This window comes from Corvus hawaiiensis, chromosome 16 (assembly GCF_020740725.1).
Source record: "Corvus hawaiiensis isolate bCorHaw1 chromosome 16, bCorHaw1.pri.cur, whole genome shotgun sequence".
Classification (NCBI taxonomy): domain Eukaryota; kingdom Metazoa; phylum Chordata; class Aves; order Passeriformes; family Corvidae; genus Corvus; species Corvus hawaiiensis.
The window spans coordinates 12,282,821-12,301,103 of record NC_063228.1 but is presented as its reverse complement, the minus strand read 5'-3'; the positions used below and the strand labels follow the sequence as shown (position 1 = coordinate 12,301,103).

The window sequence follows — 18,283 nt, the reverse complement described above, 5'->3', positions numbered from 1 at the left end:
AGTTTCAATTCTATGTTTACAACACTTAAAACTGTGTTGTTAGAGTGTTGAAAGGTGTTGCTTTAATTCTGCCTTTGGTTTAAACAAGGCTGTAGTTGCATCTCTTCTATCATTTGTCTCATGAAGGCCTTAGATTGAAGGGTTCGTGTAAAAGGTGATTTCCAGACCAAGAGCTGGACAGTGTAGGACAGTGAGGGTGACCCTCCCAGCAATCAGAAAACAGAGAACTCTTGTTCCTTGGCTGCTTTCTTGTAGTTGTTCTTGAGAGGTGATGGTGAACTGTGACGGTTCTTGTGCCAAGGAAGCACATCAGGGGTGTGATGCCCATTTGTTCCCCTGAATCCATCGCTCTGGATGGGCTTAAGGTTGGGTGCATTGCCCTGTGCAGGATGTGTGTGGCTGAGGGCCATGGACCCTCAGCTGCTGGGAAGTTACTCAGCTAAGGTTTGTTCAATCAAGAGACTGTCTTTTTATGTCATTGATAGATTATTCAACTCAATCTTTTGAAAGATGAGGACAGAAAAATGATAATGAAGACAAATGTAGCTCTCCCAGGATATTGTAAAGGTGGAATCTAAACTAGTGAAGAGTTCATGTTAATATAGTTACAAAAAATGATTATAGGACACAGAGACTTAAATAAAGGCGCTAAACCCATGAAAGTCAGATGAATAATACTTGGTGAGGAAAGAGTTTCCTATTCAGGGAAAAATAATTTCAGGAAATGATTGCCATATATGATATTATTTAGATGCACATTTTCTTATTAAATCAAGATTTCTCACTTCTCTGAGTTTTCCTTAGCACAGTAAGATAATAAAATACATCTGAATAAATCCCTCAAATTTGTTGTTCTTTTAATGCCTCCAGGAAGTGCATTAACATATCCATTCCTTGGGTGAAGTAATTCAGATTTCAGTGATGTGGCTATTTGAAAACACTGTGTTGTTTTACAAGGAGCACAAGATTTACCTCTCTACCAAAATAATTTTTTAAATATAAAGTGTAAAAGGAGCTGTTGTAAGATGGGTCCCTGTGTGATGCCTTCAGTCTCTTCCCATGCTCAAGACATTTTTTTTCTGCCTAGAGCTTCAGAGAGAAAAGGGGGATATAAGCCAAGCAAATTAAACCAAATTAACCAAAAAAAATCCTTGGAAACTTACACACTAAAGGAAGGAAAAGCAAAACATAGTTCTTGGTGGTTTACACTTTGTCCTTCTCCTGAAGGGTGCTGTTAGAATATACATTTGACTCCCCTGGTAAGATCTGGTCAGGAATCAATGAATGACAAGGACGCTGAATAGAGGAAATATTCTCTGAAAAACCTATGGAAGTGTGAAGAATTACTTTTCCTCAAAGTTCAGGAGAAGCAGAAGGGTTTTTATTTATTATCACTGTCATAATACAAGATCATGGGGAGGAAATAAGATAAAATCAGCTGATATTTTTTTGTAGTGCAAGTCCTGCTTGGGACTGTTGTACTCACTTGCCTGATTGTCACTTCATCTTAATATTGGCTGTGTTTAATGATGGAGTTATGCGTATATGTCTCATTTTAGTGATGGGCACATTTTTCAGCATAGTGTTTATGAAGTGGTTTCATTTAGAACTCAAAATAAGTTTCTGTCTGTACATGACTGGAAGGAAGACTGAAGTGGATGAATGAACCTGTCCAAGATTACAACCAGCTGCACCTAGGAATGAAAAATTTATCAGTCCCTATTCATCTTTGCTGTATATCCACAGATCACCAAGAGGAGGAAGAAAAAAGTTTCCCTTTCTACACATGCTCTCTCAAAAACATTATTTTCTGAATAGCAATATTTAGTAGCAATTCAGAGTAGGATGCTTAAATGTACAGTGATGGGTTGACCTCGGCTGGCTGCCAGACCCTCACCCAGCTGTGCTCTCCTTCCCCCTTCTCAAGAGTGCAGGGGAAGAAAGGAGGCTGGAAAATCTCCTGGGTTCAGATAAAGACAGGGACATTTTTTGCCAACTGCCATCATGGGCAAAACAGACTTGACTTGAAAAATGAATTTGATTTATTTCCTACTGAAATGCAGTTAGATGGTTATAAACAGAGGTAGAACCTAAACCACCTTCCCCCAACTCCTCCCCCATCTCCAGCAGGAGTGGCACAGGGATATGAAGACCCGAGGGTTGTGGCTGTGGGGCCTTCATCTCCAGTAAACTCAGCATTCTTTTTATGTCATCTCATCCAAGTCCTTCCATGCTGTTCATGATTGTGTGCTCCTTCCTCACAGTCGTGTGGAATGCTTTATTTCTTACGTGCACACAGGTAAAGAAAAACATGGAGTGTTTTAAAATAATCAGAGCATCCAAACCAAAACCAAAATGAAGGTACACTGCAGTGTAAATAACAGGCTCTCTGCAAGCTGCCAGTGTAGACCAGGTTTTGCGTATTTTGCTCTGCAGACGTAGTAAATTGGAAAATATGTGGCTAAAGGTCTGACCCTACTGAAACAAATGGCAGACACTCCACTTTAAGTGGAGCTGAGTTTTCACCCATTATTGTTCCATAGCAAACTTTTATCATCAGTGTGGTTTTATCCATGTTGCTGTGTGCATGTATGCATATTTGATTTTCTCAAGTGATTCTGACTTGACACATACCAGCTCAGCCCTGTGGGGTTTGGTCATTGACCTTAATAGATCACTTATATTTCTGACATGAAAATTCTTGTTGGAATTGCAAAATGGTTTAGGCTAGCAACTTGGTAATAACTATTATTCCTAGATAAAAGTATTCCGAAATTGAGAATATTGTTGCAAAAAAACCCTATTGTGTGCTCTCATATTTAGCTCTTGAAACAGCTTGGGTTGATTCCGGTATTGGAAATACAAATCTTAAGTTGCAGAATTGCCAAATGGATGTAAAATTGCAGGAATGACCTAATGGGTGTAATTGGTAGGCCACTGTTGTGCAGTTCCAGTTTTATTTAGTGTAATCATTTAAGCTGTCTTTGTCATACTGTGTCATTTATCTTGAAGGGTTTAGAATCTTTCACTGTTTGCACTGATGATTGATCTTAGCTGAAATGAGACCAGCTCTGGGTGAACTGGTAGCAGCAACATTACCACATTTTTTTGAGAGGAGTAGTAGTAATGTATCCAACCAACCAAAACAGGGGAGCTTAGAACCACTGGCATGTTTGCCAAAGCTGTAAAATGCTCAAGTAGGCAAAGTTAATATTTTTTTTCATAAGAATAGCACCATGAAATTCTCAACAGATCTGCTGTCACTACTGGAAATGTGCATCGAGCCAACAATGCAGTACCTATGGATTCTCTCACCTCTGTGTACATTGAATACTGAGATTTGACCTAGTGGGTAGAACAACACCAGCAAAATTATTTCACCCACTCCTCTCACCAGTTCAATTTAGGCAGTGTTTTGTTTGCCATCTAGGTAATGAGAAGTAACCCTTTATTTCAGAGGGTCAGCATAATTGTAGGACAAGAAAGTAGTACTTCAAGAGTCAGCTTTTTGCTAAGGTATTGAAACTGGATGTAGGATTGGCCCACTGAAAATTTTTATAGGAAAGAAAAAAACGCTGTCAATATATGGTTTCTTAAAACTAAAAACGGGGGAAGAAAAACGCCCCCAAACTTTATCAAAAGTCTTTTCCAATCCTGCCATGCTTTGCCTTCCTTTGACTAAGCATTTGGCATACTTGATAAGATGATGTATTTGGTACAGGTTCACTTCTGATAATTATTACCAACCTCCTTAACCAATGTGAAGAGTGCCTTCCTTCCCCCTCCCCTCTGTTCTTGTGAGAGACTAACCTCAGCTGTGCAGGGGTTGGTGGCATTTGCATGTGGAAATGCACTAATATGGATGTTTTTCTTTGTGTGTGCATCCTTGCAGTGTTGTATACCAGGATGGATTTTATGGTGCAGACATTTATGTAAGTATTCATTGATGTGCATGCTGTCCTTGTACATTACCAGAGTCATTCTTTTTACAAGTTTGCTGCCTAGCTTGACTCTGTTTTGTCTATTTACCATCCCTTGCCTGTCAGAAAGAATTGAGAAGAATATCTCTCACATTGGAAGACCTTTCTGTTCATTACATCTATCATTGTTCAGTGGAGCTGAATTAACTCTTCAATCAAATGCTGAATGAATGCAAAAAGATGTGAAAAATGTGTGTGCGTGTGTGGAGGGGCGTCTCCCTTCATAATTGAAGTTCAAAGAAAATATAAAGCAAAGCAGAAACGTTCTTTTGCAAATCCCCACAAGCTCTTTTTTAAAAAAAATCAAGGCAAGCTGAATATTGTGAATACTTGAAGTATGAAAGTACTTCATGGAGAGATACAGGTTTCCCAAATCCAGACAACACTGGGTATATATAGGTGCCATGGTGATAGTAGAGCTTAATGGCTTAGTAAGTTTAAGATATGGCAATTTATTGTCTGCAATCTGAGTAGACTTCCAAAAATTGCACTTCTAAAATTCAGTAGTTTCAGTTTAAAGGAGATGGGTAGAGATTTTTCACAATACAAGTGGATAATTTATTAGGAAAGATTCATGGTCCTGGATCCATCATACCTAATTGTTCACCAATTTAATTTTAAATAATGCTTTTACAAGTTTTTTGCCTTTTTTTTTTTCACGCTTCATACATTATTTTTTCTTGCCAACTTTTTATCTTGAGTGTACAAAAGGAGGCTTCATATGTCTGAGTATGCAACAGGTTTCAGGGGGTTGAGGCTAAATTTCACTCTTCTAAAATAATTAAGTATTATACCTTATGTATAGATGTAAAAATATTTCGCTGGTAGTAAGCAATATTTTACTTTTGTTATTATTTTAATAAGGCAATCTGGTCCTAAGTTATGTCTTTGTTTCACCAGACAGCTTTCTGTAACCTACTTGTACAGTCTCAGTTGAGATAAAATGAGACAGATGAGTTGAAATTTGTAGGAATATTAAAAATTAAATAGGCAATGCTAGGAAACATCCCTTGTGATCATTATCAGGAATCTTCTAGAACTATTCCCAAGGGAACATATTTTTGTTAGTAAGTTTTATGTAAAGAAGGAAAACAATTTGAATTTATGGATGAAGCAGGTTTTGTTTTTCTGATGGAGATGGAAAGGCCAATCCTTATCTGAAAATTCATTTGTGCAGCTTAAAAACATACTTAAAATAAATTAGCGAGGGTAAAGTCCTCTCCCTGTGTACTCAGTGCTGTTGTCAGTAAGGTATTGTTTACAACACAAGAATCATCCACTGGCCAAAGGTTTGCTCAAGCCAAGTAAGTGGCTCTAATCTCACCCAAACCTGTTGCTGCACAATTTTTGAGCTGCTTGGGACACATGTTACAGTGTGGAATTTCTTCAAGTGTGGCTTCCAATTTTCATGTTTCTTCAAGCTGTCCAAAGAGTTTGACTACCATTTTGCTCAGTTTACCAACCCAGAAATCTGCAGGGCAAGAAGACATCTTTCTCAGGAGGGCTCAGTGGGAGAGAATAGGTGGGAACTAAATGTTACTGGAGGAATTTGTAGGTTTGGAACCCACTGCTGCTGAAAGCCAGGAACGTCTCTTTAGTGACTGACAATATTATTTTTAAGTGGCCTCACACCCTCTCACAGACCTTAACATTTTGTTTCCAAATGAAGGGTGATTTCAATGAGAAATATACTGAATAAATTCCTAATCCTATAGCATCAGTTTTGTTGTCTGCAATAGTTGTGTGCATTAGGAAATGGAATAACTACACTGCTTTTCACCAGTTGCAGCTTTGTATTTCTGATTGCATATCTTAGTTCTCTTAATGCAACAGAATGTTTATAGCAGATGACAATTAAAACACTCTTCTGGAAATTTAATTTCTTTATAATATACAAATCTTTTTATTTTATAAATAATTTTTCTTCACATTTGTGCCTTCTTTCATATAAAGCATTTGCAGGAGAGGGAGTGAGAGATAGAAAGAACTGGCATAAATCAAGTGAAACCTTAAAATTCACAGTGTATTAGTTCTTAGTGTAGCAGTTTTCAGCAGACCGAGTTATTTATTAAATCCCAATTGTTTATGACATAGTTCTACTTGGCTTTTCATTTTAAGTGCAAAGCTGAAGCTCTGTGAAATGACAAATGCTCTGTGAAAAAAGGAGAAAAAACATTTAAACGATGTAGGGTTTAATAGTAGATTGGAGAGAAAGAAGCCTTAGAAATACCACAGAAAGCAAAACAAGAGGCACACAGTAGTGAAAAGTCAGATCAAAAATATTCATTAATGGGTATATCAGAGTGGGTTTCATCCTTCTCTGATTGCATTGAGAAACAATAGAAATATGGACTGTGCTATTCTTTGCATAACTTGGGATCAACAGAGCCTTTGGTGAGAGAAACCATAGATTTAGGGGAAAGGAGGGAGGGGAGATACAGAAAGATACTGGCTGGGTAAAAACGACAGGGTGAACCAAGAACAGCAAATATCCAGAGCTGCTCAATACTAACCAGTGGAAGAGAAGAGATTACAGATATAAAAACGGGTGGAAAGTACAGTCTAAAGTGAAAAATCAACAGCCATGATTCTAGATGTAATATAATATATTCTATATTTTGTATAATTCCATATGGAATGTAATAATCCTTCTGAAATAGCTGAGCTATTGAATTCCCTTTAAAATGTGCCTTTGAGTAGGAAAAATAAAGGAGATTATTAGGAAGTAAAGAAGACCTTTTAAAATTAAGTATTGATTCACTAAGAGAAAAAGTCATTAAAAGAGAATTAAAGTTGCCTGCCAGCAAATATAGAAGTTCTTAGATGAAGATTGACACCTGTGAAAATAAGAAAATACATTCCACAAAATGAAGCAAAAAATAGTAAGTCTCAGAAATATGCAGTTAGAATAATAGCTCTACACTTTTGCTCTGCTTTATCTTAAATCTGTTCCCTTTTTTTCATTGCCATTGTCATAAAGAATGTTTTCAGAATGTGTCAGTCATCAATCCACACCTAAAATGTGGCTCAGAAGGCTCGGAAACACAAGAACCTTCCACACCCTGTCACCACCAGCTTCAGAAGAACCTGGGTAATGGTTTAACCATGGCCATTAGTCCATCCTGCTGCTCACAGCAAGGTTTTCCAAACTTCCCAGGATTCTGGACCTGGGATACTGCAGCTGGAGAGAATCCATGGTAAAATAGACAAGTATAGGTTTAAAACTTTGGTTCTGCTTTTTTTATTTTATATTTTTTTTCTTTTCTCTTTTTTTTTTTTTTTTTTTTTTAATGCTGCTGGGCAAGAATAAGGCAGATTTTTGTGGTCAGGGGTATGGAATGAGACTATTTCCTAATAGCTATTGCCATCACCTTTAGCTCAAAGCTAGGATGGAATTGGGGATGGAGGATATATTTGTTTCCCAAGGGAAAAGCCAAGGTAATTACCTAAGCAACATTCCCCTGAGGTAGAAGTCCCTCAAAGCCATCAGGTCCCCCAAAAGGCATTACTGTTCTGATGTGAAAAGCAAGGATATGCAGATAGCACTGAAGCTTTTGTTTCAGGACCCAAGGATTTTTTGTGTTTTAGCTGAATGGAAGGGTGTGCCATTTCCTGTGACTCACAGAAACAGAGCAAATGGAGAAATGACTTTGCCAAGGGCAAAAGGGTCCCCAGGGAGCAGTGGGTTGTTCTTTCCACTGCTCTGTGTGCTGGAACACTCCATGATACCCTTTAAAAAGTTTGGATAGGTAGGGATGAAATGTCTTTTCATCTCATCTTTGTGATACAAACAGTACCTTCAAAAAGGTACCAGACCAGTCCTGGTGATTGTATTTGGCTGGAATTAATGCAGGTGGTGCCTGGATATTTTACCAAGAGTTTCTGTGAGGCAGAAGCTACCTCTGGGAACACGATACAGAAATGCCCCAAAGGTTGCACACAGGCCTGTTCTGGCATTTGAGCCTGCACAAATTAGGGGTGGATTGATTCTTTGTAATTCTCTCAGTCCAAGTTTTACTTGGTGGGCAGAACAAATGCTGTTTAAATCTCAACAGCATATGAGTGGAGGAAAAGGAACTGACAACTTCTATATTCTGCAGCTCTGGGTGTAATTCTTGTAATTTTTAATACCATTCTTCTATTTGTATTTAATAAGGCAGGTCTAATTCTCAATACTAGGGAAGGTTTGGAACCTTGATTAATTTATGTTCACAAAATACTGTGAGATCCTTGAGTGAAAGGAAGTATAGGAGGTATAAATTGAGGAAAATTAACTCTCAACATTCATATGAGATATTAAATATGTAGCTAATAGAAAAAAAATAACAAAAAATACTCATCATTTAGAGTCACTTTGTGTGTCAGTACATCTGAGATCACGAGAAAAACATAATTTGGCTGTTTTATGAGGAGGTGCACACATGTGTACGTGGTTTTGTGATCTCTAGATTCTGTCTGGGTAAGTTTTTTGTGAAAGTTAGCCTTACTGTAGATATACACACTTTATTTTAAAATTCAGTTGTATTTAATTTTCTGTTCATTTCCATTTTATCATCTTGTTCAAAATGTGTGTGATTTTGTTCTAAAATTAAGATTTCTCTACAAGAATCAGCAACTAATTTCTGACAGACCCCACTACTATTTTTCTGTTTGCCTGAGCCAGAGATGTATAAAACATTGAGAGGAAAATTCTAATGAATTTCTCTGGGGAATTTGCCTAAATTCCTTCCTTACATCTTTCTTTCCATCCTTCCTTCCTCATTCAAATCATTCCATTTCTGTTTCTTTATAGAGCAGTGTTGCAGGAGCCTGTGTATGGCAATAAGTTACCACAGGTATGACACCCACTGATGGAAAAACATCACCATGCCGAATGTAGACTCATGTAAAATCATACTGATACTCGAATAATTATGAGAGAAAATTGATTCTGTGTGTACAAATGGCAAAAACAGTCCACCAGTTGCATTTTATTTTCCAGATTCAGTTGCAAAGTCTCAGAGTGATACTATTAGTTTTTAAAACTAAAGCTGCTGTAACACTGTTTGATCATTGTTCTGGAAGTAGCAAATATGGGAGCACAGATAAGGCAGTAGCATTTTTTCCTTATAGTATCTGAATTTATTATTTTCAAAATAATATGCAAAGCATAAAAGTCAGGTACTTTCTGCCTGAATATAAATATAAGGGAAAAAAAGAATTCCTAAAACATTTCTAATATATAGGAGCTGAAAATTGTTATTTTTATGTAATTATTACATAATTTTGTTCTAAGTATTTTATTTTGCAATATAGTCTAAAGCATGAGGATAAATATATAATGTTACTCAAGAGATGTCTATGTAGTGAAGATTACTGGTGTATTCTTAATCTAAAATACTAGCCAAATTCAAAATCAGACAAAAATTGTCAAGTAGCTCTTGTCACAGAAGTTCAGTTCAGGGGTTTGAAGCAGATTCCCACCTCAATTCCCAATGTAAAGTGTACCTCCAAGTATTTACTTCCAGCAGAAGAAAATCAAAAATCACCTGAAGTAATTGAAGTAAAACAATGAGAAAACTTAGTACAACACCAAAACTGCAGAATACAAACCCCATAAAAATAATTTGCTTAAGCATATATTAACATGTAATTTATGCTAGTTTATTTTAAAATGATGAATTCATGACATGGGATGGTAGGAAATTAGGTTTTCCCTGATAACCAAACACATCCTGCTTTTTTAGTTCTCCAGCGATTTCAGGTAAATTCAATGCCATCAATCTCTTTTTATTTGTATTGCTTTATACTCATTCTTGCCAGGGCTCTCATAAATGTCAGACTGATTGCTGAATCCAAAACATCTTAATAAAGCTCAGAGTCAAGCTTCCCTGTTCAGCAGAAATTCTTTGAAAGCAAATCAAAATGTAAGCATAAAAGGAATGTAGCTCTTATGTTTAGGGAGCAAGAAAGGGTCTCTCCTCACACACTGACCAATTTTTGGTGATAGTAAAATAAAGGATAGAAAACCAATCCTCACGGAGCCCACCAGATTTCAGATCTGCTGCTGTGGGAACAGCCTGTCTCCTTTTTCTCCCATTCAGAACTGCTTGTGGTGGCCTGTTCTCAATCCCATACCATGGTGGGAGCTGTTACATGCAGAGTTGGATTGACTTGGAGTGGCTCTCACTTTTAAGTCAGGGGTTTTAGGAGTGAACATCAGGACAAACAAAGGAGTTGGACACCCTGGTGAACAGAACCGTGTCAAACTGCAGATCTGCCACACATTGCCGGGACTGGATCACAAAAACAAGTTCAGTATCAGGGGGAAAAAAAGAAAAAAAAGGGAAATAATGGTGTCCTATTTAGCCCTCAAAAACCAGGAGGGGAGAACAGATAAATTAGTATCATCTCTCACCTCTCTTCCATTGACACAGGCCAGCCCGAGTGTGCAGTTTGAATTTATCTCCTCTCAGCCTCGCTGGCTATTGGCTTAGTTTGTACCTGGTGACATTATTTGGTATCTGAAGGCCTGAATGTACATATCTGCACCAATGTGTGCCTGTTCTGCATTTCTGACAGTGATAGACTTCTGCTGGTTTATAAAAACCAAAGGGTCTGAAATGAGAAGGTGCTTTGTCTCACTGCCTCTGTGTGCACAGAGGAGCAGGGGAGAGGGCACGAGGGGCATTAGGAGATGCTTATTCCTGCCTGATCCCAGGGCTTATGTGACACAATTGCTGCTGGCAGGGAGCTGGCCAGGAGCAGGAAGGGACATGTCCTGTTCTCTGTGTGAGCACTTGAAAAAAAATCAGAAAGAATGTTCTTCAAATAAGCTGACAATTCAAAGCCTGGAGTTTCTAATGAGCTGTCAGTGTATGTAAAACTTGTGTTTATTCTTAGGGTGATGTGGCAATTGTCAGCTGAACGATTGATTTCCAAACCCAACCTGCTTCAAATCTTCAAACCCACAAAGGTTTACATGTGGTAGGGATGAAAGCCATTCTGCCAAGCAAAGTGGTAGAAGGGGAAATAGCTTGTGAAAGTAGTTCAGATTGCTTTTCTGAAAAGAGCGAATTTCTATTTGCAAAATCAAAATAGAAAACCCACAAAAGTTACTGCAGTAAAAATGTTCTACTGTTACAGTAAAGGCTGACACATTGTGGCCTATTCTTCCTGCTTCAGCACAATATCTTGGGTGAATGCAGCCTTCAAAAAAAAAAAAAAAAAAAAAAATCATCAATCCATTAAAGCGAACACTTCAGCAAAAGAGTGAATTTTATTCAAAGCTGAGTGAGCTGATACCATCTTATTCAGCTCTTTGTTAGAGAGGGGGTAGGTGGGGAAGGCACCACAGCAGCCCTCTGTCCCAGAGGGTGCTGGGGGGGAGAATTCTAATTGGGACGTAAATCGTGTTTGTGTTATCAGCGGGCCTGGGCTGGGGTTGTTAATTGGCATGCTGAAATCATTTGGAAATGGCTGATATAACACCGTGGTCCATTGAACAGGAAGCTCTGCTGTTTTCACAGTTTGATAATCAATGCATCACTGCACTCAATTCCTTTCCAATGTGTGTTTGTTTGTCCTGTTTGCTTAATTGAACAGCTGGAATTACTGTTACATACAACTGAATGTTAATTCATGGAAGAAGAGAATTTTGCTTCTTCATTATAATTTTATGTATAAAGTGGAAACCTATGTAACATTAAGTGTTAATTGAGTGCACAAATTCATAAGTTTAATCAACCAGGGATGATAAATCATATTTTGTACAAAAAAAAGAATTGATTATTAGCTGAGTTTGTCTTTTAAGTTCAGCATTGCTTTGTGAATATGCATACACTTTGTTCATAAGAACAATTGCTGCTTGAAAACTTGGAGAAGAATACAGTATTGTCTTGTAAAAAAAGCTTACACTGATCACTATAGTTCATTGCTTTCTCCTGATCTCTGGGACAAATGTTAGAATGTTTGTGGTGCTAGATTTTGCTTGACAATTCACCGAAATATTTCCTTAACATTCCACTGCAGTATTTCCTATGCATTTAACTGAACTGCAGCATGACTGTACTCTTTCAGTTGTTGTCAAATGTTGCAAAATGTGATTTAAAGTGCCACAGCAATGCAGTTAGAACCTGAGTTTGTGTTTCAGGGTGGTTATGCTGCCTACCGGTATGCCCAGCCTGCCACTGCCACTGCAGCTGCCTACAGTGACAGGTAAGACCTCTTTTCCTGCTCAGAAATATTTGACCAGTGGAAGTTGAAGATGATTCTATAAATTTGCCTTGTTGAAGTCTCATAACTGTCTTGTTGCTCTGCAGATAATTGTGATCTCTAAAGCAGGCTGTTTTATGATAATCCATGAATAGCCATAAATTGAGAGACTTTAGGCCTTAATTGAGAATCAGGCATGAGATGTGCACATTCCCAAGCTGTAGATCATTCAGTTAACGTCTGTGACCCTTGTACAATGTAGATAAATAAATGTACAGATTCATGATGGTCTGCTACTAAGGATCATTATTTGTCTTAGGAGTATTATTTCAGCTGATTTAGAACCTTGAACGTATTGAGTGCCCTCAATTCTCATTGACATTGTTTTAGTCAGTGGAAATTGAGAAGGAACTGTGTCTAAGCCTGAAATATCCAATGCAAACCAGTATTTTTTTCCATTTGCTTTCTTCCCAGGCATTTGATTTTTTTCAGTACTTGAAAAAAAAAAAAGTTATTTTTCTTTTGCTCTGTATTTTTATCCTCAAAATGTAAACCACATTTGGTGGAAACAATATCAGGAGTGGAAGATTATTAAATTCAGCACACATCCAAAGACTTAACTTTTATCAACTAAGAGCGATGTCACATATATTAATGTGTCTTCCTGCAAGATGACCGTTGGAACCCCTTGGAAGTCAATGTCTAAATTGCTGTTGACTTCAGTAGGAACAGGATTTTATCAAATTGCATAAAATTAAGTCTTTGCAGTGTGTGGGCATGATTTTGTAATGAGAAGGAGGATTATCCAACGTTTCCTTCATAAACTGTACCCTTAAAATCTATTCTATCTTTAATGTTCTTCAAGTCCTTGAGGAGTTTTCCCTTGTAAAGGGAGGGTGTATATGGTGACAGAGACACACATATAATTTGCTGCACGATGGCAGTGAGAAGTAAGGTCACACTTCTCAATACCTGATACAAGAAAATTTTCCCTTGGAATCATGGAAATGATTTCTTAAGTCTTAAATACATATTGAAAAATTTCTTGAAATGCTAAATTAGACAGTGTTATAAATGCTTCTGTTTCTTAAAGAAATCAAGAGATTAAGAAATTCTAGTGCACAATTTCTTAGATTGAAGCGCTGTTCATGGATTCTGTATTTTTAGAACCAAGTCCCATGGTATGAATGTTACAATGCTATGCATGCATATTTGCCTTTCAAGTGCTTATTCTGGGTAATGAAGATACATTTTTTAAAGTTATGTGAATAAAGTAATTTGCATGTATGGCTGAGGCATGCTGTGTCAGACAGGTAAGCAAGCTACTTTTTATTGATTTTGGGTCAGTAATATCAACTAGATCTGTGCTGTGTGCACTTTGTTGGCAATGTACTATTTCTACTTAGGAGAACCTGCACAGGTGAAGTGCTACTCAGTAGTTTCATTTCATTTCCACAAAGGTTTGTCAGCATGTCGCAGCTCTAGGGTTTTTCTGTGAGCTTGTAACGCAAAACAACTCCTGCTTCTAAAAGCCTACTAAACCAAAAGGGCAAAATTATAAATAACCTCCTGTGGCCAGCCAGGTTTTGCCAGCTATCTCTCAGGTGTCCCTGGATCATTCTATAGGCTGTTTATTTCTATTAATTAAACCTATGCATTACATAGAGAAACTGAACAGTATCAAGCTGACTTTTAAATGCTTTGCTTATGAATTGATGTACCTTCTCATAAGCCAGATCAAAGGCTGTAAGATAAAATATCACTTGGGCACATGTTCTGCTATGGGCAGAGAGTCAACATCACAAAGAGTTATGCTGCCAAAAAGGTAAAGGATTTGTTTAGGAAGATAGTGCTCTTAAATGCTGTAATGGAAGCTGGAGATGGCATCAGTAGTAATGCAGTTGTTACAATCCTTAATTATTTTTTTTAAAAAATTGTCTAATTTTCAGATACACTTTGTGTATAATTAGAATCACAATAACCTGTCTTTGCTTGCATAATTTTAGATATCTTAAATGCATTTCATATCTTTTGGATTTTTTTTTAATTTAGCTTCTCTTTTTAAATGTGGTTAACCCTCATCTTCGATCTGCTTCCCCCAAATGAATAAGGTTTCTTGTCTTAATTACAAATCTCATAACTGAATTTCTTTACGAGAGAATCCCAAAACTAGCATAGAGAGCAAAACAAATAACAATCTGCTCAAACATTTCTTTGCATGTGGGAAACTTTGTGCAAACATGGATACCTCTGATTACTCACAACTACAGTTTGTTTAATTTGATTAACTTTTTGTTCATTTTTAAATGAATTTAACTTAGCTACTTTTGTGAAATTCCTAATATTGAAAGTGCTGAAACATACATCAGTACAACTGCTTGTATCTTTTTTTCTCAGTGTAATGATTGATCATCTGCTCTCCACTCACAACACTGAAGATTCCATATCTCCTTATACACTTACTTAGTGTTCATATGAGGCCCTATTTAATTTAATTACACATGAACTGTATTTACTGTTTGTGTAAAAAATGATGCCCAGTAAGTGAGGACCGCTGAGTATTTACTATTGAAGCAGTGATATATCATGGAAATAATACTTCATACTAACTTAACAAATAAGAAAAGCGTGATTTTTTGGTCACCACTCATATCCGTTATGAATGGCAATGTTCCATATTTGAAATGCTTCTTAAGTCAGGAGATGGAAAGAGGAAATCTTTAGATTGGAGACATCTTTTGGTAAATTAAAAATAAAGGTTAACAGAAAGATTTGGGACTCCAGAATCAATAGACCAAGTCGATTGATAATGATTACTGTGAGAGGGCTCTATTGTGAAGAAATGCAATGGTATCCTTGTTTGTCACAGTTGGAAATATTGGGAAATAGGCGAGGAACAGAAATACAGGGGAGAATCAGGTGGCAAGGAAATACCATTAAACCAATCAATGTAAACCCCTAAGTATTTGTCAGGACAGATCACGTACTCCTAAACCCAATTTCACAATAGAGGTAGGCCTGGCAGATCTCTCCAGTCATTTCTTAGGATCATAAAACAAGAACAACAAAGAAACAGGTACATTTTGTTTTATTTATGAAGCAATGCAATCACTGGATACAACTTCAAAAAAATTCAGAATTCAATTTTTACGTTGTGTGATCTGTCATATACTAGATTGCACTTACAGATTGGAAGGTCTTTGCAGAAGTGGATCAAAAAAAGCTATGTTTAACTTGCCAAGATTTAAAATATTTCTGATAAGTTTTCCAATCAGTGTAAGTCCTAAAAGGGGACCAACTGGTCTATATATGTTCTTCATCATTCTGGAACTTGCCTGGCAAACTCTCTAAACTGAGCATATTTGGAAAAGATAATTGTAAAGATGTACAAAAGACACTAAATCACATGTCAATAAAATGTTTGTACAGCTGTTATTCATCTTTCATGCAATATTTAAAAAAATAAATAAATAAAAATAGTTGTTAGAGTTCTATCTAAGTCTGAAGTAAGAGAAACTAGCAAGGTCATCCAGTTTTGTGTTCCTGAGGTAGAAGGAGTCGGAGCATGGCAGTGGGGCGTATTGTCATTTTGTCATTGCATGTTCACTTGGTGTTGCTGGTATGTCTGTAATGCTGTACTGGATTTGACAGATCCATCACATAGCTCAGTGAATGGCTTGCTTGAATTAAGCCTATGGGCAGACTTATTCACATTGATTGGCTATTGGTTTTGTGTTTTATGATTTGATTATTGCATCTTTGATCGGAGTAAGAGAAATGTTCCTTTCGCGCATATTAACATTGTCAGCAATATTTATGCAAGTGTGTCTGGGAGCGCAATGAGCAGAGCCCTGACAGGAGGAAGGCAGCCCTGTCTGAAAGGCAGAGTCATCCCCCTTGTGCTGCTTGCTGTCCCTGTGCAGGGCCGAGCTGTGTTTATACATGGATGGCGGTGGATCCATATATACACACACGTTCCCCATCCATCACGTGCACACACACACACACACACGGACACAGGGATGCTGCTCTGAGCATCATTCCCTTCCTATACACAGGGCCAAATTTAAACCTCACTCCAAACTATGGAAAGATTCCCAATGACCTCTTTGTTGTCTGGATTAAATCCCTTATCACTGGAAGCTGACTTTTTTTTACCTTTTTTTTTATTTTTTTAATAAAATAAGGCATATTCCAAAGTATTTTGCAAATAACACTTTGTAGTAAAAAATAATTTTGTTGGTTTTTTTTTTTTTCCTCCCACTATCAGTTTGTGTTACATGTTCTGTGGTTATACCTAGGGTTTTATGAAATTGGAGAGAGAAGGTTTTGTCATGTGGAAATTATGTATCTTCCAGATCTGAAATCTTACTCCTGATAAAATCCTGATATTCTAATAGTTTACATTTTTAGCATGTCTATGTGGAGCATTCAGTTTTTTCAAAGCAGTAGTGTCTACAGAGATAGTTCAATATATTTTTCAGTTCTCTTTGGGCAAATACTTGAGAGTAATACTTGATATTTGTGCTTAGGTTATCCTAAAATAGCATAGGTACAGATTTGATTTAATTGTAAACATGTTTATTAAAGAATGAACATTTAGAATGAGGAGTAAAAAACCACAAAATATAAAATGTGAGCTTCTGTAGCTGGAGACGGTTTTTTATTATATTGTGGACTATAATATCTTCTATTTTATGATTAAACAATGAAAACCACTATAGTTTTATTCAAATTATTTTCTCTTATTGAAGATTACTAGAGATATATACTAAAAATTAAGGTTTTGATTGCATATAAAATATAATAGTATCTTGCCCGAATTTAATTTTCCATTAAATAATTTTATAGAAGCATAAATTTTTTAAAATCTAGTACTTCATTCATTTCATGATAGTACTTTCTAAGATTAAGGAGACAGAGCTTCTCTACACAGTTTTAGTTTCTAAAGGAATCAGGTTGTAAGAGGAAAAAAATTAGAATATAGTGGTAACTTTTTGACTCCCAGTCAGAACCTTCAAACATTTGTGTATTTTGCTATCCCAGTGGAATCTTGAGAAATGGAAAGGTTTGGGGGATGATCCCGAGGGAAGAACTGTACAGCCCATATTCTAGGCTACTCCATCTTTGACAGTGAAAAGGCTCAGTTAACACCTTGGCCAGGTACAGAGGTTGTTTAGCTTTTGTAGCAGCAGTAGTTGAGAATATATTTAACACTTCTTCTGCAAATGCTTAGCTTTGATATGGTGATGCTTTATTGGTCTAGTTTGTTTTTTTCTCCTGGACAATCCTGTATGGTAGCTAAAGCGTCTTTATTCCCTATTATTGCAAATAAAAATCAAATTATTGGCTTGGCTGTTACAGAGAGGTAGTGGATTTGGCCATCTACCTGTTAGAACTTTATGCCCGTATGATCTCTGGCAAACTAGAGGATCACTGGCATTATGTTAATATTTCATAATCCATTTTCATCCCAGTTCATTCACAATTTTGGGGATGACTGGAGTATATGACTCATAGTATAACCATAGCAGTACCTTTTAGTGAAGAGTTGGAAAGTAAAAGTGGGTGAATATGAATAAAGGAAATGTTATAGGGGAAAAAAAAATAAAAATCAAAGTGTTTGAAATTCCATGAGCAGGGACTTTAATGTAGTACATTTTGACAGGAATTTCCTGAAATGAAAATAAGTTGTATAGAGTACCTTCCAATAATTGAAGCATGGTTCATTCTAAAATATTGCAGGTACAACATTTTTGTTGTACAAATACAGTGAAATCACATTAACGTAGGAAAACATTGCAAACAATTACATTTCATAAAAACATAATCTTCTACCAGTTCTAGAGAGCTGCTTTGATATTTTAATACATTCCTCTACTGGGTGGAATTAACCTGTTTACTGGTACTTTGAAGGCTTGATTCACCTGCGTGTAGTTTGACTAATCAGGTAATATCCAGGGAATCTTAAAACTCCTCCACTAGTTCAAAACTGAGGGGATACAGTAGTGAAAAAGCTTAGTGGTACTGCCCAGAATTATGGTAAACACCAATTAAACTTTTTGGTTTCATTCATATCCTGCTTCTACTTCTCTTCCCTGTAACCTCCA

General features: G+C 36.8%; 1 protein-coding gene across 34 annotated transcripts in view; it reads left to right on the top strand.

Annotated features, from left to right (window-relative positions):
- Positions 1 to 18,283, top strand: part of RBFOX1 (RNA binding fox-1 homolog 1) — a 1,119,677-nt gene that overhangs the window by 1,077,535 nt on the left and 23,859 nt on the right. For 31 of the 34 annotated variants that reach the window (XM_048320436.1, XM_048320431.1, XM_048320443.1 and 28 more), the window contains 2 exons: positions 3,893 to 3,932; positions 12,112 to 12,176. In XM_048320436.1, the coding sequence (XP_048176393.1) occupies positions 3,893 to 3,932; positions 12,112 to 12,176 (105 nt within the window). The remainder of the gene's footprint in view (positions 1 to 3,892; positions 3,933 to 12,111; positions 12,177 to 18,283) is intronic. The other 3 variants (XM_048320439.1, XM_048320438.1, XM_048320435.1) reach the window with 1 other exon arrangement.